The sequence below is a fragment of the Callospermophilus lateralis genome, chromosome 6 (genome assembly GCF_048772815.1).
Source record: "Callospermophilus lateralis isolate mCalLat2 chromosome 6, mCalLat2.hap1, whole genome shotgun sequence".
NCBI classification, from domain to species: Eukaryota; Metazoa; Chordata; class Mammalia; order Rodentia; family Sciuridae; genus Callospermophilus; species Callospermophilus lateralis.
Window position 1 is genome coordinate 28958185 of NC_135310.1, and position 27455 is coordinate 28985639.

Here is a 27455-nt window from a genome sequence, read left to right on the forward strand (position 1 = left end):
ATATAATTTATATATATATAAAAGGACAAGAGGAAGAAAAAGAATGAGAATTGCAAAACGGATTGATGTTTAAAATGTGAAAGGATTATACAACTTTTGGTATATAACACACACAAAAATGACACTTAAAAACTAGTGGCTGGCAGTTAAAGGAGGCAGAGACTAGAACTGGGAAAGAAGAGAGGGTATTGGGAAAGTTCTATTTCTGAAGTTGGGTGGCAGGTACATAGTTATTCTAGTTTTTTATTTATGCTTCACAACTTTTGAATATCCCATGTATCCCATGTACGTATCAAGCATTTGACTAAATTTAGCTAACTATTGAACAAATTAACCAGAGTCTATGAATGATATCTGTCTAAGCTTAGGTTGCTGTAACTAAATACCATTGATTGGCTATCTAATCAACAAACTGATTTTTCACAGTTTTGGAGGCTGGAAGTCTGAGAGTAGGGTGCTAGCCTGGTTCGATTCTGGGGAGGCTCTCTGGAGCTTGCAGAAAGCTGACTTCTTGCTGTGACCTCGTGTGGCAGCAAGGGAGTTCTCATGTCTGTTTTAATGGTACTAATCCCATTCATGAGGACCACCCTCATGACCTAATTTCCGCCCAGAGGTCCCACCTTCTAATACCATCACATTGGTGGCTAGGGTGTAAACTCTAGGGACGTGGAGGGTTGTAAGCATTCAGCACCAACTTTCTCTCCCAAATGGCAAAGGACCCAGCCAGACCTGGTTTTGATACTAGCTTTATACTTTGAAGTTTGTGAGTCCTTGGGTAAGTGACTCAGCCTCTCTGAATGTGTCTTGTGAGTAAAATGCTAGTGAAAATATCGATCCTTCATATTTTACAGTTAGTGCTCAAATGCCTACCGTTACCACTAGATGGTCAGAAGTTCATCTCCAACTCTTTTAGGCAGGGTGATAGTATTTTAAATGAACATGTTTCTTTTGGCAGGACACAGGTTCTTTTGGCTTCCTGACAGCGGTATCATCCATGGAGAATTTTATGTATTTCTCACTGAAACAATCTGAACAATGCCTCAAATTACAATAATTGTTGTCTGGGCTGGCCTTCACCTCCTGGGTGCAAATTTTGCCTCGGCCTCCCTAGTGGCTGGGACCACAGGTGCAAGCCACGGTGCCTGGCCAATAATTGTTTTATGAAAGATTATAACATGTAGTTGGTTGTGTCCACTCTAAATTCATATGTTGAAGTCCTAACCCCTAGTACTTCAGAATGTGGCTGTATTTGGAGAAAGGTTCTTTAAGGGGGTAATGAAGTCCAAATGAGGTCATTAGGGTGGGTACTAACCCCATATGACTATGGTCTCCATGAGAGGAGGAAATTTGGATATAGAAACATAGATAGGATGTGTGAGAGGACACAGAAGATGGCCATCTGTAAGCCAAAATGAGAGAAGGAGCTCTGCCAACACCTTGATCTAACTTAGAGACCTGTGAGAGAATACCGCCATTTGTCACCTACCCTATGTTACTTGGTTGTGGCAACTTGAACAATGAAATGGGAGCTTTGGTTACAAGGCTAACCATATTTAAGAAAACCTGCTGAAGGACTGACTTCACAAACACTTTCAGTATTCTTGGACAAAGCTTGGATTAGCAACAACTGGCATCAATGAGCTTCCTTGTGTTTAAGGTTAGTTGCTTACCTTTTCTTGGTGTGGCCGTTTGGCTTCTCGTCAGGAGGCAGCTCAATGATGAGCTGGCAGGACTGGGCATGATCGAAGTTGTTGGGAGTCTTGGGTGAGCACTGGGTGTCCAACATAAATACCTGCAAGGGAATACAGGGACACAGTTCAGGACCCAACATCCTCTATCTGACCCCACCAGAGACTAGCTAGGTAGTCCTGGTGAGTTGTTTGTTTTCTACCTAGTTTCTCTATTATAAAATGAGGATAATGGTTTCCTATTTAGTATATGTTTAATTAAACAAATTTATGTGTATTATACATGCAAAGCATTAGAGTAAATAATGGACGTTGATGCTAACGTTGCTACCTCTTGTATCATATGACAGTAGAGGATATTCCAAATAGCCAGCACTGACGTTTAATATTAAAAGTAAATAAAAAGGGGCTATATTTGTAAAGGATTATCTCTGAATTTGACATCTGTTTGGTATCTTTTTATATCCAGTGCAGGAATAATTAATTAAGACTTATGTCAGGATTACTGATGTGGCTAAGCCTACTGCATTACACAGTGACAGAAGGAACTAAAAAATGTCAGTGCTCTGATCCAAATGATTTCATTTCTCCTGACTTAAATTACCATTGGAAGTAGTAAACTATTTTTAAGGAAACAACTTCTTTCCAAGTATCGTAAGAATTGCCAGATTATTGAATATTGGGTTATTTTAAGAGTGAATATAAAAGGAAGGTTTGGATTAAGGAAGGAAGAACTCTAGGGGCCTAAATTGCTTCCCTGTTCTTCTTTTCTGGCAATTTATTTCAGAAGATGCCACTGACATTTTCATATTCCTGCGGTGTGGCTGGAAAGACCACTGTATGCACACATGACAAGTGACACAGCTTCCTGTTCAGGCACACAAACTCTTTGGAGGACCCCTCTTGGTTTGAGCCAGTCTTCTTTCCACGCCATCCACAGTTGCCATACTGCTGGAAGTACCTCTTTGTTACAGTTTTACTATTTCTTCTCTGTTTCCTCAGACTGGCCAAGGATGCTTCAGAGGGACTTGTTCTCTCCCTTCAGAACCAGCAGAATCATCAGGTCCCAGGATGTTATGAAGGTGCTCAGCAGAAGGTGTGAGAGGCTGATGGAGGAAGACTCTTGTCCCCCTTTCTGAGTGTTGCTGGGGAAAGCTCTTCAGAAGCCAGGCCTGCCAGGAAACTTCTCAACTGACCCTGTGGAGGTAACTGAGTTCCTTCCATTGATAATCAGGGGATCCTAGATTGTCGGTGTGCTGGGGGAAATTTTTTTATTAAGAATCCAAGCAGATCTAGTAGAGAAATGGAGCTTTCTGAATATAGCATCCAAGTCTTTCTTCAAATGTAATTCAAATGTGACAGTTCCTATACATGTGTAAAACTTTCACATTTTACACATATGTAGTCAAAATTGCTGCGTGTTATGAACACAGTTCAAACTTGTGATGGGGTGTTGGGCTAGTCAGTTGTTGGGAATTAGTCTATTTTCACTTCTTTTACTCCCATGAACAGCATTGTCAAGAATATATGTGAACTTACGGACAGCACTTAGTTTTACTGCTGAGTTTCTTAGAGGGAGATTTCCATGTCATGTAATGCCATGAGGCCTTCTGTGATTCAGTAATTCATCGATTCAACAAACATATCCTAAGCACCTCCTCTTTGCTTTGCTCTAGGATCACCAAAGGCAAATGTCTAGGATATATTCTCTGCTCCTCTGGAGCTCACAACTAACATTTGCAACTTTTAAGGGTTAGGGTTTAAAGGGAAAAGCCATTGATATGCAATGATTCTTGTATGGGGGGATATATTTTACTGACCAGTTACATTGAATTCAAATTTTAAGCCACTTTTAAATGTTAAGATCTGTGTTCTGCACAGGAGATTTAAAAAATCAAATCTGCTATCATTAGGCACTCATAGTTTAGCAGTAACAATAGTTAAGCAAACACTTAAAAAACCTGCTTAGGCTCCTTATATGCATAAAGAGGTCAGGCTGCAGGAAGGCCTCTGTTTGATCTGGGTACTTGAGGGTGCATCAAGCGAGGGAAGGTGGAGAGGGGGTGATGCAGGTGCCTAGGCTAATGTCATTCCTGGGAAGAGTGGTGCTGACCAGAGGTCAGGGCCAGGATGTATGTGGTCCTAATGGAATGAAAGGCAATTTGGTGATGTGAGGCCCCGAGATCCAAAGCCGAGCCCTTACCTGTTGGGCCATGGCTCGGATACGCCAGTACTCGGCCTCGGCACTGGGGGAGGAGGAGGGGGCTGCCACCCGCACCTGGCAGCCTTCCCCGCTGAAGCTCTCAGTGCCACTGTGGAAGCAGCCAAGCAGGTCCTAGGGAGAAACAGCATGTGTTTACTGGGTGTATCCTGGTTCTCAATGCCAGGCCCAGCCTGGGATCTGATGTGGCCCTGTGCTTGGTGGGCTGTGGAAGAGACCACTTGGGTGCTTTTCTTTCAAGCAGCTTACCTTCACTGGCTTGAGGGTGGCAGAGAAGGCGTCTTGCAAGGCACAGCAAGCCAGCCGCCACATCTCCTCAGTGAACACTGGGCCTGCCGTCACCAGGACATACCTGCCAAAAGAAACGAGGAAAGAAGTCTCGAATCCATTTATCTTGTTACCACAAAATTTAGGGCCTTACGTGAAGGGCTTCCTGTTTCCAATCACTCTTGCTGTCCCTCCACCTGGCATTCCACTCTCAAAATACCATTTCTTAAACCACTTTAATATAGAATTATCAACAGGTCCCCATTACAAACAGGCCAGAGTTTTGGCTTAGGCTCATATGCAGGACTGTATATACTCTGCATTTATTTTTTCTTTCTGGGCCATGTCTACCACATTCATAGGAAATAAACCCCTTATTGTCACTTATCTTGCTTATCTCCATGCGTCTGTTTACTTTACTCTCCTGCTTGGGATGTCCCCACCTCTGGAAACCTTACTTGGTTTGGAGGATCTGACCAAGTGTTACTACCACACCAAAATTCTTCCTGCTTATCCTTCTCCCTGCACCTCTTACCCTGCCTTGGCATTCATCGATTATTCCATATGATCATCCTTTGTCATGTGACCATCTCTATCATGTCATTTTGAATACGCATTGAGTTCCCTGAGGGTAGGGATCTTGACTTAGGTTACTTCCTGTGCACCAGAGTACCTTGTAAGAATGCCTTACACAACAGATATTAGTACTTGCTCAGTTTTACTTAGAAAAATCAATCCCCAAAGTGGATTGCTACTACAAAAGATAAATTCCTTGGATTTTGTAATGAAACCTACAACTTTGTGGGGAGCCAGGGAAGCTTTGTCTCACCTAATGCAAGAACAGCCCACTCTGGAGATGGTTTCTGTAGGCTTGGCCACACACGCCACCAGCAACTCAAAGAGGTCCTTTAGCATGGTGTTGATCATGCTCTCATACCTGATATCTATAGGAAGAAGAAAATCTAAGATTTGTACAACTCCAGTGTAAAGGGATATATTGAAATAGCTATCTATAGCAAGAGAGGAGAGTCTGATAGAGATACATACATATGTGGGGAAAAGAACACCCCCTAACAAAACACTTCTCTTGGATTTTTACCCAATTTCAGCTTGTTTCATCCATATGGTTCATGTTTATGTGTTGATCTAAACTTTCAAAGTTAGCTATATAATAATTCATATGCTTAAATGGAATAGAAAATGATATAGCCTGAATATTGATTACAAATTTAAACTTAAAATGGACAATTAGAATTTACCTTCCTTTCTGCTGACAGCCAAATTAAATTGAATTAAATGTCCTAGTCCTACCACTTCTTAGCTCTGTCTACATACTATTCTCAGAAGAAAGGACACAAGAATCCCGGAAATCACATTCCAATGTTCAATTCAAGGAATACATCTACATTTTTTTCCCTTGAGGTCCTTATGATGCCACAGAAGGAATTTGCAGTAGAATCCTCCATTAAAAATCCAGGTTTTTAATGCATATGTACTTTCATAAATGCCTAAAATTTTATGTTGTAGTAATTATACTCCATAGTATATAAATTTTAACATAATGACTTACAAACAATTATGTGCCATGCTAAGCAATGCTCTGGTCTAGAACATTGACCCCTAGGGACACAGTTGCCATCTCATGTGGAAAATCCTACTTGTTTTCTTTCCCCATTACTGTTCTTATCTTGCAAGGTAAATTGTTCTTACTAAAGTTAATAGAGGCACAGTTTCTTATCTATACTTCGAAATTCTCCTTCAGGGTCAAGTTCTCCTTAGTATATCTTCCCAGCAAGCAGACTCTCTCTCTCCCTCCCTCTATCTATCTCTGTTAGCAGCCATATTTCTTCTCCAGATATTTCTGTGACAGGTCATGAACAAGACTCTACATTTCACAACTGTGGTTCCATGGGTTCCAAACTAATATATTTCTCCTGCCTCTGCTAACTTCGACATGCTCTTCATCCCACACTTCCACATTTTGGTGGGGGTACTGGGGATTGAACCCAGGAGTGCTTAACCACTGAGCAACAGCCCTGTATGCTTTTTGAGACAAGATCTTGCTGAGACTGGCCTTGAACTTGCAGTTTTCCAGCCTCAGCCTTCCCAGTTGCCGAGATTACAGGCATGCTGCATCATGCCCAGCTCCATCTTTTTCAAAGTGCCAGATAGAAGTTTCTTACTATCTCTAAACTGTCAATGTCTTGTCCATAATTAAAGCCTTTTCTGAAGGGCTATTTCCTTCATTTAATATTCCTGGATGAAGCAGGATACACCCTCCTCACTCCCAGCTACAGCAATATTTCTTCCTTCTTTTCTTTTTCTTTGTAGTATATTATGTACTTGGAGTTAGGTTAGAGCTGTTATTGGGTGTTTTATTTTCAATTACACATATTTATTCTGTTGGAGGATGATATACTCTTAGAAGGCTGGCATTGACTATGTAATTCTATTTTAATTATTCCCAGGACAAAAGTATTTGTACTAGGTATCCACTAAGCACTTTTGGACAATGATGCTGCCTGCTAAAGCAATGCCCAGAATGACCTGCTGTGGTGCCATTACTACCTGAGTGTAGAAAGCTTTGAATGTGCTCCACCACCAGCTCGCAGGACAGACCAATGGCGTGCTTGAAGTTCGCAGAGGCCACGTCCCAGTAGGAATGGTCTTTATGGCTACGACGGAGCCATAGGGACATCACGGGAAGAAGGAGGTGAACAACTGCATAGATTCCAAATCCTGGTCCTGAAAAAGAAAGGTCAGGATCAGAAATGAAACTTGAAAGATCTCTCCATTATCTGAGAAGGTACAGAGGAAAAGAATTACCATTAGTATTCCTTAGTCAATGTAATTTTTCTTCTTTTACTTCTGCATGACTATAGTTATATTAAGTTTATATGAATAAGCTCTTATAAAAATTTCAAATAACAATGATGCTATAATATTTAATCAAATCCTAGTCCCTAGATGTAAACACTTAGATACATATATGCATTTTTATGTACAATATAAAGAAATATTGAGTTTTATTTATTTCTTTTCATAGGGTGTCCCTGAACTTCTGGGCTCAAGCCATCCTCCTGCTTCAGCCTGCCAAGTAGCTGGAACTACAGGTGTTAACCACCATGCTGCTTTGAAGTTTTTAAAAATACTTTCACATAAAGGAGAAAAATGTGAACCTTGGTCTTCATATTTGATATGCAAATTGAGATATTCCTTATTTTTAGAGCCATATATAGTATTCCCATTGTATATATATGAAACAGTTTACTTTTTCATTCCTTTACTGATGGACGTTTAAGATGTTTCTAACATTTTGCTTTTATAGATAATGCTATAAGTACAATTTTTGTGCTTCCTTATAGAATAAATTACTAAAATTCTGACTTTAAAAGCGAGATACCTTTTTTATATGAGAATTATATCTCGGGGTTTTTTTCCTTCTTTTTATTATAACATTTCATATATTTCTATTAGGTTTTTAATGCATATGTACTTTCATAAATGCCTAAAATTTTATATTGTAGTAATTATACTCCATAGTATATAAATTTTAACATAATGACTTACAAACAATTATGTCATTAAATATTATTTGTGGATATTAAATCCTTCAGATTATTTTTATTCTTTACCATAATTAACTGTTTTGCATTAAGATGTTTTGGCACTCATACAATTTTGTCTTCATTACTATTTATTTCCTTATATGAGAGAGTCCTAAGAGAATTATTGGGTTAAATGCTTTCATATACATTTAGTGGCAATTAATGTGAAAATAGTACTTAGCAGTAAGACAGATTTAGAAAGAGTATCATATAATCAGTTCTATAAGATACTTGCTTTTTCTTTGATGGAAGGCTTTTAGCTTTTTGACATGAGTTGTTTTTTTCTGAAAAAAATTCCAGTTTAAAAATTGCTATGAATTCTAAATAGTATCAATTATCAAGTACTCAAAATGGTGACTATAGGTCTCTTCTTCTCAGCAATTAGTGGTTTCATTTAGAGTTCTGACTCTTACTAAAAACCCACATTCCTATAACAAGTTTCTTTGAACTTGAAGAAACTGTGGTGAAGAACTGTGTGTGCTAAACTGGATTAATTCAGAAAAGACAAATTTCTAAGGTCCCTATCCCCTTATACAGGCAGAGGACTGCACTATGTATTAAATGTCTTTTTTCCAAATCTAATGACATATGACCTTTATACAAATAAGACGTGGCTGTCTGACTACTGCATATATTTGTGAGTGGTTTGTGGATGCAAGCAGTAGACCTGGTGAGACCTCCTGATGACCCTGGGCCCAGAGCATGCACTGAATGATCTGTCCAAGGAAGACGACTAGAATCACAGAACTATGGATACAACAGCCTAGGCCCAATTAATGTGGGAGTCCAACACACCTAAGTGACCACCATGGGACCTTTATAAATGGACTGGAAGGAAAAAGTATGAACATATGTCCCCAGTATTATATCTTACATATTAATGCATCATAGCCATTCAATAAATACCTATTGAACACCTATTATGAGTGAAGCTTTGCATTAAGTGTAGGAACAGTGAAAACAGGTAGACATCCAGAAAAACCATCCTGAAAAAAAAAATAACATCCCTCCCCCCAAAATCAGACAGACATATTTACCAGGTGTTTTCGTAACATCTCTCAACAGCTCAAAGAGTAAATCCAAGGTTGGTGGTTGGTGCTGACGTGGACAGTTGGACACAGCTGCTGTGAGTTGCTCTAACAGGATAATCCAAACTTCTATTAGACCTGGAGACCAAAAAAGCAGATCTCTGTGCAATCCAGTTAAACATCATGAAGAATCATGGCAAGATTCGATTAAAAACTTATCTAAGCAGTCAAGCACATCAGATGTGAGACACTACCTGGGGATGTTAGTGCTCACTGCCTACATATACAGGGACAGATTATCATTTACATGTTCTGACAAAGGGAGAACTAAACTGCCCTTTGAAAAAGGGCTATATCACCTTTTTATTAAACTAATCAAAAGAAAAAGATCAAATTAATAAAATTAGAGATGAGAAATCACCACAGACATAACAGAAATCCATTAGGGAATATTTTGAAAACTTATACTCTAATAAATTGGAAAACCTAGCATATATAGAATATGTCTAGATAAATATTATCTGTCAAAACTGAGTCAAGAGGACATAGAAAACCTAATTAGACCAATAACTTGTAATGAGATACAAGCAATAATTAAAAGCCTTCCAACAAAGAAAAGCATAGGACTGAATGTATTCTCAACTAAATTCTACCAAATCTTTAAAGTAAAACTGATGCCAATGCTCCTCAAATTATTCCATGAAATAGAAAGAGATGGAACACTTCTAAATGCATTCTATAAATCCAGTATCACACTCTAATCAAATAAGGACATATGAAGGAAAGAAAACTACATATCCCTGATGAACTTAGATGCAAAAAAAATATATTGTTGAACACAACTTATTTTTATTAAGATTGGAATAAAACCAACTTGGTTGTGGCATACAAAGACGCAACGATGGTTTAATAAAAATTAATAATTTATTACACAAATAGTACCAAGGACAAAAATCACTGAATAGTTGCAGAGAAGGCCTTTAAGAAAATTTTAGCACTTGTGATAAAAACCACTGAATAAACTAGGGATAAAAGGAACCTATCTCAACATTATAGAGGCTATATATGAAAAACTCAAAGCCAACCTCATAGTAAATGGGGAAAAACTAAAGGCATTTCCTTTAAAATCTGGGAGAAGAAAAGGATAACCATTCTTACTACTCCTATTTAATATAATGCTAGAAATTCTAGCCAGAGCAATTAGGCAAGAGAAGGAAATAAAAAGGCTAAAAATAGAAAAGAAAGAAGCCAGATTATCACTGTTTGCAGATAATATGATCCTATATTTAGATCTAAAAAATTTCACCAAGACTGTTAGAGCCAATAAACAAATTTGGCAAAGTAGCAGGTTCCTAAATCAATATACAAAAGTCAATAGTTTTCCTATATAATAACAATGAAGCTTCTGAGAAAGAAATCAGGTAAATAATCCTATTCATAAAAAAATACCTAGGAATAAATCTAACCAAGGAGGTGAAAGACCTCTAAAATGAAAACTGTAGAACCCTGAAGAAGACCTCAGAAGATAGAAAGACCTCCCATGTTCATAGATTGGCCATTTTAATGATATTAATTATGCCTTACTATCAAAAGCAATATACAGATTCAGTGCAATCCCCTTCAAAATACCAGTGACATTCTTCACAGAACTAGTAAAAATAGTTCTAAAATTTATTTGGAAGAATAAACTACCAAGAATATCAAAAAAGCAATTTTAAGCCAAAAAGTAATACTGGAAGCCTCATAATACCTGGCTTCAAATTATACTCCAGAGATAAAGTAACAAAAACTGCATGGTACTGGCATAAAAACAGACAAGTAAATCAATGGTACAGAATTGAAGGCACAAACTCACACATCTACAGTCATCTGACAAAAGTGCCAAAAAACATACATTGGAGAAAAGATAGCCTCTTTTAACAAATGGTATAGGGAAAACTGGTTACCCATATGTAGAAGAATGCAACTAGATCCTTATCTCTCACCCTGCACAGATCAACTCAAAATAGATCAAGGCCTTGGAATTAGACCAGAAACTATGCAACTCCTAGAAGAAAATGTAGGTTCAACACCCCAACTTATAGTCACAGGCAACAACTTTCTCAATAGAACCCCTAAAGCTCAGGAAATAATTATAAGAGTTAATAAATTGGATGGCATTAAATTAAAAAAGCTTTTACACAGCAAAGGAAACAGGAATGTGAACAGAGAACCCACAAAGTGGTAGAAAGTCCTTGCTAGCTATTCTTCTAAGGATTAATACCTATAATTTATAAAGAACTCAAACTTTACTCCAAAAAAATCAACCTAATTAATAAATGGGCAAATTAATTAAACAGACACTTCTCAAAAGAATACAAATGGCCAGCAACAAATACATGAAAAAATGGTCAACATAATTAGCAATTAAGGAAATGCCAATCAAAATTACACTGAGATTTCATTGTACACCAGTCAGAATGGCAGTCATCAAGAATACAAACAATAATAAATGCTGGAAAGGATATGGAGAAAAAGGAACTCTTTTACACTGTTAGTGGGATTGTAAATTAGAACAACCATGGATATCAATATGGAGGCTTCTCAAAAGCCTAGGCATGGAACCACCATATGCTATTTACAACTCCTCAGTATTTATCCTAAAGAATTAAAGTTATCACACTTCAGTGATACATGCATATCCATATTTATAGCAGCACAATTCACAATAGCCAAATATTGAACCAGCCTAGGTATACATCAATGGATAAAGAAAAGAAATATATATTACATATATATTATTCTCTCTCTCTCTCTCTCTCTCTCTCTCTATATATATATATATATATATATATATATATATATATATATATATAAATGAAGTTTTATTCAGCCATAAAGAAAAATGAAATTGTCATTTACAGGAAAATGAATGGAGCTAGAAACCATCACATTAAGCAAAATAAGTCACAAGGTCAAGGGTCAGAAGTTTTCTCTCATGTGCAAGCTAGAGAGGAAAAACGAAAAGTGGGGGAAGATGTCATGAAATCAAGGGGATTCAGGAGAGGAAAGGGACAGAGGGAAGAGGAAAGTGCTGAGGAGTGAAAGTGTCCAAATTATACCATTACATTGTGCACATGCACGAATGTACAGTATGTATTATGCATGCTCGATGTACAATACAATGCACCAATAAAAATTGTGAACAAAGGGTGATATGGTCTGTAAATTCTATATTCAAATAATTGTTGTATTTCTTGGGAGCTAATATTAGCAAAAGAATTAAGTTTTCTTTTTAGTTTAATCATCTTAGTCTTTTTTTGAAAAATGACTTTTTTTCTTTTTTATGGGGGGGGGTACTGGGAATTGAACTCAGGGAAACTTGGCCACTGAACCACATCCCCAGCCCTATTTTGTATTTTATTTAGAGACAGGGTCTCAGTGAATTACTTAGTGCCTCACTGTTGCTGAGGCTGGCTTTGAACACGTGATCCTATTGCCTCAGACTCCCGGGTCTCTGGGATTACAGGTGTGCACTACCACACCTGGTGAAAATGATTTTATTGTGGCAAATACATACAACAAAAAATAGCAAGTTAGCCATTTTTATAGGTACAATTGAGTGGCATTAATTAGATGCACAATGATGTGCACTACAGCTATTTCATCACCTCACACAGAACTCTGTAACCATCAAGCAGTAGCTACTCATTGCAACCCAGGCAACCTCTAATCCACCATTGTTCAGGTATGATAATGACACTGTGGTAATTAATGGCTGTTATTGAAGGACATACCATCTCAAAATGTGCTGAGTTGGTATATTGGTTATTTCTAGCTCAAATCACTTGAAAAACCATATTTTAGAAAGGTGCCATCTGGCCTATCTTTTCATACATGCAACAAGACATAAAGATTCTTTTAGAGGGATGACCTTCCCATGCCAAGGCTGGATAACAGCTTTGATCACCATAGACTGGTAACTGGTACATAATGAACCTGAATAAACAAACTATTGAAATAATTCATATCTTCTACCCTCTCTCCCCAATGCATCTCTTAGGAACATCTCTAGAATTTACCTTAGCCCAGAGATCCATTTACATTGTTATTCTTTCACAAATTTATTGTGTTTTGTCTAAAAACTATATAAGCATTATACTTTGGTCATTTCTTTGAACTTAACTTTTGTGAAGATCTCCATGTTCATGTGAAAATAATAAAATTTTATGCTTTCTTTGATTAATTAATCTTAAATTAGTTGGATTCCTAGTTCCAGCCAAAGAGCCCATATTAGAACTAAGGGGGAAATATAGAAAATATCTCTGCCTCCTATATTATATTTAAAGCACACCTACTGAAATATTTCCAGATGAAATACTAAAATGATTTGGGTTTTGCCTTAAATTAAAACAGAGGGAAAGAAAAAGAAAATAGACATCACCTGAGATTGGTCATAAATTGATAGTCGTTAAAAGAGGGTGATACCATTATGTCTAGTTTTGTATATTATCTCTATATTTTTGTATACTCTTTCATCTGTCTAGTTTTGCATATGTTTGAATTTTCCAGGTGGGGGAGTAATTATGTTCCAGAGAAATTGTGCAGTTTTAAAACTGACTTGCAGCTTTTAACTTTATTCTTTGATCTGTGTTTCATAAAATAACTTTAAGATCATAGAATTGATAATGTGGAACCAACTTTAGATAGGTTCTTGGCTGAGCTTTATCCATAAGAAGATGGGCCTCCTTGAAAAAAGTGGATTAATTATTTGCACAAATGTGAAGAAGAATGCTCATGGTAATACATCAGCATTTATGATTGTTTTAAAGACTGTATTATAGATTAATAACATTAGCTTCTGCTTATAATTATATGGATTGGAGATTTCAAATGCTAAGTAAAAATCATTCTTATCTAATCATTAAAATAAAACCTACATTAAGTAACATCTAGTCAATATTCAGTGCTTTGTCCTCTATATTTGATATTTATTCTTTCATTTAGTGCTTCCTCTCAACCAATCTGAACTAGTGAGGTTTTACTGTAGATAATCCCTTTCCCAAACTGTAAATCTTCCTGTTACCTCCATAAATTTGTGACAGTGAAATGAAAACAAGTGAAAAACCTGCCCCCAAAAGTTCTTTTGCAAGGACTTGAAACAATCTATCACCCCAAATAGGTTTATTTAAGAGATAATTATTTTAAAAAAGAAAAAATAAATGGAAATTAAGTTTTATTTTTATTTTTTATGCCTTATTTTATTTATTTATTTTTATGTGGTGCTGAGGATTGAACCCAGCACTTCATATGTGCTAGGTGAGTGCTCTACTGCTGAGCTACAACTCCAGTCCTATACTTTCCATTTCTTAAAGTGGAACAGGAAGGGTCTTCTGAGACAGAAGACAGTTGGTGTGAACATGAGTTAACCTACCTGAAAATTATTCCAAGTTACTAGCTTGAACTCTGATTCACAGGAGAGTACATGGGACCTAATTTAAAACAGATTCTTTTGAAACTATTCTTTTCCTGAGCCTTCAGCTTCACCAGTCACAAAATAGCTTCCCTCTTCAGTAATGACTTAATTTCCCCAGTCTCTAACCAAATAGTCCTGCAGGAAGTCATTATATAATGATTGTGTTTCCAAAAAGCTATTAAAGACAATTACTAGCCAATTTAAGTACAAAATGCACTAGTGCAACTTCTTTCCAATTTGCTCAATTCAAGAGAATTTGGAGTTTGAAACTAAATTTAGTGGAATCTGCAAAGGTGCATCTTTAATATCTAGGTTTGGAGGCACTGATTGTAAAGTGCTGTTTTTGAAAAGACCATACCTACCAATTTTAGGCAAACTTATTTTGATATAAAAAATAAAAAAGGAGGACTACTTTTATAACTGTAAGCTACTTAACGTCTGACTTAAACTTCTGGGACTGTGCACATAGCAAATAATCTGGTTTAGGCCAATCAATCAACTTACCAGTGTCGTCATCGAAATCAGACAGGACCGACTCGATTCCATCCTCACTGCTTGCTGACTGCTCCTGAAGTCTTCGAGGCAAACTAGCAAGCCGCCCGCTAAGGAATATTGGCTTCAGGGGCATTTTGTAGATTTTGGCTAGTAACTGAACAATAAAAAGAAAAAAATCCAAATGCTATAATTAGATATTGAAAAAATCTGTACTCAGGGAGTAAAAGAACAATATAAGTATACAGCAGTGACAAAGGGGACACAGGAAACGTTTTGAAGTTAGTTTGTGATGATTTATAAGGGAGCTTACAAGGGACATTTATCTAATGAAGATGATGAAATAGCTCAGTAGCAATGCCAATAAAAATTAGTGGATAATTTTTTAGTATCGTTATTACAAGAGTTTTATAACCCTACTAAGGGAACCATGAACATGTCAAGAATTTTGCCTGTGGGGGATCCCTGAGAAGAGTCTATAGGAAGATGAAATACAAGCCTCTGGCTTCCCCATCCCTGACCCAACTTGTCAGGAAAGAGACGGGCAGGAGCAGAGGAGTAATGGAGGTGTCTGAGGGCAGCCGGGGAGAGGTGAAGTCTTAGAAGCAGGGCTGAAGAGCAGGTGGCTGGGCTCCTTATTCTCCTCTGCTGCTGGAGCACAGTCCTCCAACAGTTTCATGAATTAGAATCATGCCTGCTGGGTCCACATAGTTCTAGAAACCAGGGAAATGTGGCTGGAGCCCTGAGTGAGAGGGAAGGACTTGGGGTGGAAGGGGGATGGGGAGACAGCATATGGGGCCTGGGGAAGGCAGCAGGGGGAAGAAATCAGAAGCATCTCTCCTCTTCAACTCATGGGACTCAGTGGTATCACTGACAGACGGGCAGGTGGACCCCAGAAGAGGTCTGGTATACAACCTGAGAAAACAGGAAAGAAACCACAGAGAGAGGGCTGTCTCTGAGCCTGAGGAGATGATGTCTGGAGGAGGGAGCATTGTCCTGCTTGTCAAAGACAAGGATAGTGTACAATGAAGGTAGCTGTTCACTTCAATAAGCATTGTCTTACTGGATCTCTTCATGAGATCTTAACTGAACATATCCCTCGTGTGTGTGTGTGTGTGTGTGTGTGTGTGTGTGTGTGTGTGTTTTTCCATGGTCCACTTTGAAGTATTACCAGGATGACCTCCCATGGTCCTGTGACCCTTTCTGATGCAAGCAGAGATTACGGTAGTCGTGTGTCTGAGGGTAGGTGAGAAGTTTCGGAGATCTCAGGATCTCATCGAGTGTCCCAGTATATCTTTGTTTTTCTTCATGGAAAGGGTAGGAACAAAAATATATACTCCAGGTCTAAGCTCCCATCTTCTCACACAGAAGGCAGTGTCTCTCCTGGGTTTCAGCAAAAGATATCTGCTCGTATTTTGGGAACACCCGTGAGGCAGGTTTAAGGGACTGGAGCTGAGTGTGGGCCTCAACAATTTCTCCCCGTACCTGAGAGCAGCGGCGGAGGTACTCCAGGGCAGGGAGGCAAAGGTCTGTGGACGTGGCTCCTGTTCCTGGGACGCAGTCTCCGATCTCTTTACAGTCCACCTCCCCTAGGACAGACAGACAAAACCACCCTTGACTTCCCATCCGCTCTCTCACACCATGCAAGTTCATCAGATAGTCACCAAAGCAGAGAGTGGGGGAAAAGAAAAATGACCCCAAGGCACAACCCTGAGAAAAGCCCCCTTGGCCATTTTTAACCCTACAGTGAACATTTCTTCTCTTTTCTACCCCAGTACTTTCAGTAGCCAGGCTGTGCTCTTTTGTTCATGGACACATTGCGATTCACTTCTCCAGGCCCTGCTGCCAGATGGGGTCACTTCTGAAGCTCTGTTGGGAGAAGATGACCCCAGGGACAAGCCCTGTGCTGGACTGGAACGAAGCACTTAGTCTCTAATGGACAAGGAGCTTGTGTGCTGCCAGTACGCAGCACTAAATGATGATGATAAACGAGGGCTCTGGGAAGAGTCTGAAAAAACATGGAGGGTTTGGGGACAGAGATTACTTAAGTGAATTTAAATGAATTCTATTTTTTTTTTGTATATATGTACAGATGAAACACTATAGAAGGGCATCTAGATTTTCAATAAGTAAATTATAATTGAGAATTATAATTTTTCTCATATAATGAATATATTTCAATACTTTTAACAAAATCATTCCTCAACACTGTAATTGTTTCTAATTGTCTACTATTGTAGCAACTAACACCCTCCCCTGTGAGTAGACAGACATAATTACTAGGCATTAGTTAAAACTCAGAAGCAATGAGGCATGTTTCTTCTTTTAAGAAAAAGGAAAAAAAAAAAGGTCTATGATCAGGAGTTGGCCTACTCTGGGTAAAGAGCCAGACAGTTATACCTAAGGCTTTGCAGGTCATATGTTTGTATGGCAACTTCTCAACTTCTTTGTAGCACAAAGGCAGCCATGGACAAATGACCATGGCTGTGTTCCAGTAAAACTTTATTTATAAAAACTCTCACTGAGTCAGATTTGGCTTGCAAGTACTTTGCCAACCCCTAGTTGACATGACTATATTTCATGATATCAAAACAGAAGCCAGGTCAAATTCACATTGAAATAAATGGGTGGAAATACATAAATAATTTCCTATCCCATTGATCACAGCAGCTATGCCAACATTTTTCCATGTCACATACTCAAATCTTTGTGATGGCACTCCATGGAGCTGCGCAGTACTCGGGCAGTGTGGCTGTACTGAGAACTCTGCGTCTCCCACTGACCCCAAGCTCCAGACAAATCACTCCACCTTATAATTCACACACAAAAATCGAACCTGTTTTAAATATCTTCCACATGCACTCAGATAATTTGGCATCTCTATTTTTAGTTCCTAACTCCTAAGACCAAAATCTCAAATTTTTAATATGTAGCTAGGCATTTCTTATTATTTCATAGAAAATGTGTCTCATTGGCCAAAAAAAAAATAAATACTTTTCCTATCTGCCATGATCATTATTTACGCCCGACCCACACAATTTATATGTTTACACCTAATAACCAAGGTGATGGTATTAGAAGGTGGATGGAATCAGTGCCCTTAAAAAAGAGGCTCCAGAGAGTCACCTTCTTCTCCTGCCATGTGAGGATGCAGCAAGCAGACAGTGCTGTGAAGCATACGATCCCTCACCAAACACTGAATCTCTGGGTGCCTTGATCTTAGACTTTCCAATTTCCAGACTTGTGAGAAATACCTTTCTATTGTTTATAAATTACCTGGCCTAAGGTATTTTGTTATAGCAATCTGAACACATTGAGACACTCTCTGCTATATCCAAGCTGCTCTCCTTTTGGATATCCTAATTCTGGGTAACACTGGTACTTCCAAGACACTTGTTGGACAGGGAGTAGTCCTCAGTTGTCCCTGTCTCAGGCTTCACATTTAAGCAGACACAGGCTCTTTAGATATCACCTCTAGAATACTGCTGGAGCCTATTCTCTCATTGCTATTCTCTCCAAACTGTGCCAGAACTGGTGCTTCTGCCTACAGCTTCTTGTCCCTATCTAAGGGACATGTGTCTGCCAGTGTTAATTTCATATATCGCATGGATCTTCATGACTGCCGAGCAGAAAAACCTTTCCTACTCATTCTACATTTCTTGACAGGGCATGTAGCAACACAGCCTGGCCCCTTTCTTTTTGACCTGTCAGGGCACCCTCAACGTACCCTATTTCTAGAAAGGCAAACCTGCACACTTTATAAAATTCAGATGCTACCTGTTTTTTGAAACCTGTATGCCCTACTGACAAACACCCTGACTCAGGTACTACTCATTTTAGTATCAGTGCCGCCCTCCCCCTGCCATCTCTATTAAACCATTTGTCTTTATGGACTATAATTACTGATTTTTGTATCTGCTTCCAAAGGGGCTGTGAGATCTTGCAGCAAGAAATCTGTTTTATTCATATTTCTCTCCCTATAATATGGACGATAATTGGAATTATTGGTTTCACTATCAGAGGTTTCAGTGACCTGTGATCAACCATAGCATGAAATTATTAGGTGGAAAATTCCAGAAACAAACAATTCATAGGTTTTAAATGATATGCTATTGTGAGTAGTATGATGAAATCTTACACCATCCTACTCCATCCCACCTGGGATGCGAATCATCCCTTTGTCCAGCATATCCACATGGTATATGTTACCTGTCTATTGTCCTCTAGTAGTTGCCTGAGTTATCAGACTGTCATAGTATCAGTATATTGTTAGAAGTGTTCTTATTTTATAATTAGTTATTGTTAGTGTCTTACTCTGCCTAATTTATAAATCATAGCATATTAAATCATAGCATATTAAATCATAGCATATATAGGGTTTGGTCCATCTATGGTTCCAGGCATCCTCTGGGGTTCTGTGGACAAGGTGAGACTATGGTATATCAGAGAGTGAGGATGATGCACTTGTAACAAGAATGGTCTATAGATCAGACTTAGGGCCTCTGAGTTCTATCCTGAAACTTGCATTTTATTCCTGTTCCAAAAATAAGGGTGACATGAGACACACAATTTCTTTGTGTCTGATTTTCTTTTGCATAAGAATCATCATTTACATAGCAAGAATATAAAATAATATTGACTTTATACTATTAGTATTTCCAAGGGTTTCAGCCTGCAAGTCTAAATGTACTCCATGGCAAAACTCTCAAAAGTTCAAGTTTCTTTTAAATGTTTGGGTTAACTAACTGCCCCTTCCTTCCATTTCACCTCAGGCAAATCTGTGCCATATTAAAACCAGCTCGAGGGCTGGGGCTGTAGCTCAGTGGCAAAGCGCTTGCCTAGCATGCGTGAGGCTCTGGGTTCAATCCTCAGCACCATATAAAAATTAACAAATAAAAAAAGGCATTCTGTCCATCTACAACTACAAAAAAATTTTAAAAAATCAGCTCCAGGAGGTCTTGTTGTATAGCAAGACTTTACACTGTTAAATGTTCCTAAATTAAGCATAAAATCAAATGACCTAGTTCTTGAAATACTTTAGGCCTCAGAGAAGAGATGTCTACATGTCCAAAATACATGTTATGATTAATAAGGCCTGGTGGGAGGCATTCTGAATTCTTAGGAGCTGGGAAATCAAACTCAGACTGCTAATTGTGTGACACCAAGGAGGCTAGTTTCCTACAAAGGGCAGTTTTTGAAGATAATATGAAAATATTTTAAGATTGGAAAATAAGTTGGCAAAACAACATATAGATTGAAAATATATTATCTTACAAGATATTCCATGAATGCAATTGAAAAAAATATCAAACCCAAGTTGCTTTCCCAATATGCTTTCTGTCCCGGAGTACTCGACACACCCCATTTGTTTATATCCCATGATGTTTGTTTTCTCCTACTGGTCAGTGGGCCCTGTCTCCAGGGCCTTTGGCACAAAGTCATCCTGGAAAGTGTCTTCAGAGGTTATGAGGCATGAAAGGAGGATTCCACTTACCCAGTCCTTTGACGAACTTCATAAGGCACATGATGTAACTAGTGGCTGCGTTAGCAAAGACCTGGATGTTGTCGGTATTGAGAAAAGCTTCAAACACATCAAACACTGGGGCTTGGCTTTTTCCTGGGGGAGGAATATCAGAGATAGGTTTCCACTGCTCAGGTTGCTCAGACTCGCTGCACCATCCAAGGAGCCTCTGAAAAGATCTCCTGGGGAACTGCCTGGGCCTTTGGACTGGATGGCTGTGCTGTCCTGCTCAGTTTCACCTTCAGGGGAACTGCAGGAAGGCTGCACATTACCCTGGATGGAGAAGTGAGGGCAATGCTGGAGGAATACAGGGCTCAAGTGATGTGTAGATCTGTAGAGCAGTGAGACATGTGGCCTCTGGAAGGCTCCTGCATGATTTATGTGCACTTACTCATATCTGTGCAGAAGAGTTCATATAGAAGGCCCAAGACTGCTAACCTCAAAAAGCCTGCTTGCCCTCAGTATCTAGGAACTCAGTTTCCAGAATATTCCCTGGCAACAGTTAACTCATAAGGTGGTTCACGATGCCTAGACTGTGAGAACAATGTGGTTTATGCTGTTTTCCTTTGTCTGGAATTGTGTTATATGCCTGCCTGACTAGTTCCAGCTAGGTCTCTAACTGATGTCCTTGGGCAGAAACATCATTAACAGGTTGCTGTATTTTCACTGATGGAGGCAGAGTGAGCCATGTGACCCCCTGAAGGGGTCACAAGAGCATAAGGAAGCCCATTCATACATTCCTCCAGATCCTACCTGTGTCTTTGTCCCAGCTGTGTTCTTACTACATTACCATAACACATCAGAATTACACAACAAAACTTGGCATAACTATATGATAAGTCCCATGAGTTATTCTGGTTTCTGAATGTAGGGGTGTTCCTGGGACAACATTGCTGGGCATGCCCATTCATTTCAGCCAGACCAGACTCCCTAATTCTGACTCCCCTTTGTTTAAATGTGTATGTGTATGTGTATGTGCATATGTAAGTTTTATGGTGCTGGAAATCAAACCCAGGGGCTTGTGCATGGGAGGCATACACTCTATCACTGAGCTATTTCCCCAGCCCACTTTTCTGTTTCTTACTAGCAAGTGAATACAAGTTGAATATGTCTTATTTTAAATGCTGGGGTCCAGATGTGGTTCAGATTTCAGAGTTTTTCACTTTTTGAAGATTTGCATAAACTTTACTGCTTTGAGCATCCTTAATTTGAAAATCTGGAATGTTGTGGAATGCCAACAATGTTTCAGATTTGAGAGCATTTCAGGTTTCCAATTTTCAGATGCTCAATCTTTAATATTTTTATTTTGGCCTCAGGAAAGAAATCTATACAGCAACGTTGCATTCAGTGAACCAACAGAGGCCATTCAACTATCAGCAAGAGCAGGGCCTGATGAGGGACAGGGCTCTTGGCCTGCTGGTGGGACACAGACCCAAGGTTCTTGCTGAACTCCATGTCCTATTAATAAAACATGGTGGAATGTCTGTCTTCCCTCTAGTTCAATTTCTCTTGATATCATGAACTGTGACATAAAGATCATTATCCAAAGTACAAGCATGAAGACATGAAATGTTGTTAACATACTTTATATTATAACCAGAGATATGAAAATTTGTGCTATACATGTGTAATAAGAGTTGTAATGCATTCCACTGTCATTTATTTTTTTTTAAAAATCAATTAAAAAAAAAAAGAAATCTCAGCTGCAAGAATCACTGGCACATTCTTACCCATGGAGTAGTCACCAACCAGATACTCTTTCACCTCAGACTTGTCCCCACTGTGTACTGTTTCCAGCGCACTGAACAAGGGTCTCCATCCCGACTGGATCTGCGTGGAGCACACTTCAACCAGCTCACCGATGGATGTGACCACCTGGCACGGGCAAAGGAGGTGGCACTTAACAGAGGCACAAGAATTTCTGGGAAGGGTAATATCCTCCTCTGCCCACTATTTCCAAGTTAGTTTCAATGAAAGAAAAACCAGAAGTCAGACAGGCTCACTCAAGAATCTCCTATGTGGCCAGAGTGTATAAATTTGCCTTTCACTAGTAATTAATGTTGCTGAACAAATTTTCACAAGATTATGAGGTCATCTGTCAATAGTTTGCTATGTTTTAAACTGGGTGTGTGTCTCCTTGTCTTTTTATTATTGTGTTGTTAGTGCTCTGTATATAACATGAAGATTCAGGTCCTCCCTGAGTTATATAGTTTGCAAATATTTGTCACAACTTGAGCTTGTCTTTTTACCTTTTAATGGTCCCTTTTAAAGAACAAAATTCTCAATAATAATAAACTCTAATTTATTGGTTTTTCTTTTTAATGGGTCATTCTTTCAGTATTTCTAAGAAATCTTTCCCTAATCCAGGTTCTCAGTAATTGCCTTCTATGCTTTTTTCTAGAAATACTTAGTTTTTGCTCTTATATGTAAATAATGACCTATTTTTGAGCATTTTTTTTATTGGTGTATGTGGTAAGAGAAGAGCGTAATTTCATTTTTCTGAAGTATGTTCTAGTACCATTTTCTGGAAATAATTTTCTCTTTGACCAAATGGGCTATTTAGAATTTTGGCTTTTTGATTTCCAAATATTTGGACATTTTCTAATTTTTTAAATTTTGAATTTAATTCTATATGGCTGGAAAACATACTTGATATGACTTCAATTCTATTAAATGTATTGAGACTTGTTTTATGGTCTAACAGATTCATGGATAATGTTCCATGTATTCTTTTGTTGGACAGAGTATTCCAGGTGTCAGTTTGGCCATGCTGGTTAATAGTGTTCATTTCCTATGTCCTGATTTTCCATCTATCAACTACTAAGAAAGGAGTGTTAAAATGCTCCACTACAATTATTTTTCATTATTATGATGATAAAATATGCATGATGTAAACTTACCATTTAACCATTGTATAAAGTTCATAAAGTTCAATGGCATTAAGTACCATCATACAACTATCATCCCCTCCATGTATCCTTAGAATATGTTCATCTTCCCAAACTGAAACTCTGCACCCATTAAATAATAACTCTCCATTCCACTCCCTTCCTGTAATTCTTACATTGTCCATATCTTCTTTGAATTCTGTTTTTGCTTTATGTACTTTAAGGCTTTATTGTTAGGTACATACACATTTTTATTGATATGTCTTCCTTCATACTTATGAAATATTTGTTTCTAGTAATATTTCTTCTATTAATGTCTTTTTAAATTTTTTTTTATTTATTTAACTTTTTTGTTTTTCAGTTTTTGGCGGACACAACATCTTTATTTTATTTGTATGTGGTGCTAAGGATCGAACCCAGCGCCCCGTGCTGCCAGACATTAACACAGTCATCTTGACTCTCATGGTTCCAATCTGCATCACTTACTGTTTTCAGTCCTTTCCTATCAACCTATTGGTGCCTTTTAATCCAAAAGAAGACTGTATATTTTAGTATCTTGCTGTTTTCTTGTAATTTCTGCCTTTTGATTGAAGTTGAGTCAATATACATTTTTAACATCTTTAATGAGTTATAAATAACATCCCATAAATTCTACCTATTTAAAGCATAGATTCAAAGTTTTCAAAGGATATTTACGGACTTGAACAACCTTCCCTACAATCGAATGATAGCATATTTTATTGAATGAATATACCACATTTTATTTATCCATTATCAACTGATGAAATTTGGGTTGTTTTCAGTTTTCTTGCTATTATATGTAATGTTGCTATGAACACTTGTGTACAAGAGTTTCTTTTGTTTTACATTTTAAAATTCTTTTTCAGTGGTTATACATGATATGGAGTTACACTGGTGGTGTATTCATATATGAACACAGGAAAGTCATGTGCGATTCATTCTACTGTCTTTCCCATTCTTATCCCCCCATTCTCCCCTGTCCAATCCAATGAACTTCCACTCATTCCTCCCCCCACCTATTGTGAGTAAGCAGCTGCACATCAGAGAGAATGAGAACATTTGGCCTTTAGTTTTTGGGAACTGTCTTATTTTACTTAGTATGATATTCTCTAGTTCCATCCATTTACTGGCAAATGCCATAATTTCATTCTTCTTTGCGGCTGAGTAATTTTCCATTGTATATTAACTACATTTTTTTTAATGCATTCATCTGTTGAAGGGTACCTAGGTTGGTTACACAGCTTAGCTATTGTGAATGGAGCTGCTATAAACATTGATGTGGCTGCATCGCTATAATATGCTGATTTAAAGTCCTTTAGGTATAGACTGAGGAGTGGGATAGCTGGGTCAAATGGTGGTTCCATTCCAAATTTTCTGAGGAATACTACTGTCCAGAGTTGTTGTACCAATTTGCAGTCCCACCAGCAATATACGAGTGTGCCTTTCCCCCACATCCTCACCAACACTTACTGTTGTTTGTATTCTTAATAGCTGCCATTCTGACTGGAGTGAGATGAAATCTTAGAGTAGTTTTGATTTGCATTTCTCTAATTGCTAGCGGTGTTGAACTTTTTTTTCATGTATTTGTTGACTGGTAGTATTTCTTCTTCTGTGAAGTTTCTGTTCAGTTCCTTGGCTCATGTATTGATTGGGTTATTTATTTATTTGGCGTTTAGCTTTTTGAGTTCTTTATATACCCCAGAGACTAGTGCTCTATCTGATGTGCAAGTGTAAAAATTTGCTCCCATTCTGTAGGCTCTCTACTTACCTCACTGTTTCTCTTGCTGAGAAGAAGCTTTTTAGTTTGAATTCATCCCATTTATTGATTTTTAATTTTCATTCTTGCACTCTAGGAGTCTTTTTATGGAAGTTGGGGCCTAATCCAACATGATGAAGATTTGGGTCTACTTTTTCTTCTATTAGACGCAGGGTCTCTGCTTTTTTTTTTTCCCCCAGAATCTCTCTGTATTGAAGTGATCTTTCTAATGTTCTTTACTTCACAGATCAATTTAATTATGAACATTCTGAACTCCTTCTCTGACATTTCTTCCACTGTGGTGTTGATGGATTCTGTTACTGGAGTATCTTGATTTGAGGTGATTTATTCTATTGCTTTCTCATGTTTTTGTGTCTACCCATCTAATGGTTTGGATCTGAGGCAGTAGCGTTTCTACCCTGAAGGTTTCCACGACCTCACCGCTGAGAAGCTACCTGTCTGCTTTCTTGGTTCCATGCCACAGAGCAGCCAGGAAATCAACCTCCTCTATTCCTCCATCTTGAAAACTGTGTGCATAAGATTTCTATGAATATTTGTTTTCATTTCTTTTGGGGACTACTATTAGAGGAATTAGACTGTTTCTCAAACAAGGTACATGGTTTACACTTCTACCAGTAGTATATAAGGGTTCCAATTTCTCTGCATGTTCACCAAGGTTGCCAGCATCTTTCTTTTTGATTGAAGTCATCCTAGCAGTTGTGAAGTTTGTCTTGTTGTGGGCTTGATTTGCATTTCTCTAATGACTAATGATATTGAGCATCTTTTTTTCCACTGTGCACTTCATGCTATTTTTGCATGGTTCTCTCTACACCCAAGATTTTGTTATTTGTTTTTCACATGCATCCTTTTGTTCCTATGTTCTCCCTTTACTGCTTTATTTCATGCTAAACACACTTTTGAATATCACTTAAATTATTTTTGGTGCTGAGGGTTGAACTCAGAGCTTTGGGTGCACTAAGTACACATTCTACCACTGAACTACACCTACATCTCTGCTTAGTTTTTATCTTTTTTTTTTTTTTGTATATGTGTGTATGTTACTCTCTTGATTGTTATAATATGTATCACATTTTTACAACAAGTTAGCAGACATAATTTTTGTGGAACAGCAATTTTGCTTCTACATATCTTCACTGACTGTCCTTTTTTGCTAATTTTATTTACATTTTTATATTTAATCAGTTCAACAATATAATGCCAGAGTTATTGCTTTATACATTACATATTTTAAAATAAAAGATGAGAAACATACAATTTTTAACTATCTACCCACATACATATCCTTTCTCCTTATAGAATAGAGTTACTACCTTGTGCTGTTTCTTTTCTCTATGAGGTTTAGTTTCTGGTAGGATAGGTCTACTGGCAGGAAATTCTCTAAAATTTATTTATCTAAGACTGTTTTTTATTTACCTTCATTTTTGAAGGGTAATTTCTTCAATTATTCATTGAATTATTCATTGACAGTTTTTTTCTTTTTTTACTTTTGGGACATTAAATATGTCATTACATTGTCTTCTAGGCCCTTCATTTTTTTCTTAGAAGTCAGCAATTAATTCTAATGCTATTCATCTGTAGTAAAGAGCTGTCTTTCCCTTGTGACTTTCAAGGTTTTGTCACCGTCTTTGAGCAGTTTGAGTATCACGGTCTATTGTAGCTGTCTTTGCGTTGAAACTAATTGGAATTCAATATTTTCTCCAAATATAGTACCCTACCCCTTTATTTGCCTGGCACTCTCAATACATGTGTGTTCATATGGTTGATGTCTTCAAGGCTTTATTTCTAGTCAAACTTATTTCTCTGATCTTGAGGATGGATGGTTCCTATTAATCTCTATTTTTTAGTTCACTGATTCTCCCCCCCCAACCTCCCTTCCCTCCCCCCCCCTTCTCTCTCTCTTGCCATGGCAAATCCTTCTGGAAACCCATCTAGCTAAATTTTCATTTTAGTTATTGCCCTTTTCTTCTCCAGAATTTGCATTTTCACTTCTCTGTTTAATTCCCTATTTTCGAGTCCTTGGAATAATATTTTATTTTAATTTCCTGATCATATTTATAGAAGCTGTTTAAGCCTCTGTCTCCCACACCTAACACTGGGATCACTCTAAGTCAGTTTCTATTTACTATTTTCCCCTCTAAGTTTGCCCCACTCTTTCCTTTGCATGTCTCATTTACCACCTCTACTGTCTGAAATTAGACTTTTTAGATAATATATTTAACAATGCAGGATTCTGATTTACTTTGGGGTGGGGTTTATTTTAAACAAATTAACTTGAAACTCAGTGGAATCTGTTTTCCCCCATGGTATGAGGTGATGATGTCTCTGCTCTGTTTTTAGTTAATTTTTATTTTTCTTTTAGTCTGACTTCTTAGTGTTCATGCCTGTGTGTGGTCAGCTGATGATGTGGGCAGAGACTAATGAAACCCCAGCTTTTAAGGCTTCTACTCTTTGCCAATCCATGTATGTAGGTTGGGGAGAATATGGGAGGT

At 38.0% G+C, this 27455-nt stretch overlaps 1 protein-coding gene across 1 annotated transcript in view; it reads right to left on the reverse strand.

The window, feature by feature from the left end:
* Nucleotides 1–27455, reverse strand: part of Arfgef3 (ARFGEF family member 3) — a 160186-nt gene that overhangs the window by 13311 nt on the left and 119420 nt on the right. The window contains exons 23-32 of the mRNA XM_076859689.2: nucleotides 22011–22155; nucleotides 20254–20376; nucleotides 16245–16348; nucleotides 14772–14916; nucleotides 8822–8950; nucleotides 6745–6921; nucleotides 5006–5120; nucleotides 4159–4261; nucleotides 3892–4023; nucleotides 1671–1792 (exon numbers count right to left, since the gene is read on the reverse strand). Of these exons, the coding sequence (XP_076715804.2) occupies nucleotides 1671–1792; nucleotides 3892–4023; nucleotides 4159–4261; nucleotides 5006–5120; nucleotides 6745–6921; nucleotides 8822–8950; nucleotides 14772–14916; nucleotides 16245–16348; nucleotides 20254–20376; nucleotides 22011–22155 (1295 nt within the window). The remainder of the gene's footprint in view (nucleotides 1–1670; nucleotides 1793–3891; nucleotides 4024–4158; nucleotides 4262–5005; nucleotides 5121–6744; nucleotides 6922–8821; nucleotides 8951–14771; nucleotides 14917–16244; nucleotides 16349–20253; nucleotides 20377–22010; nucleotides 22156–27455) is intronic.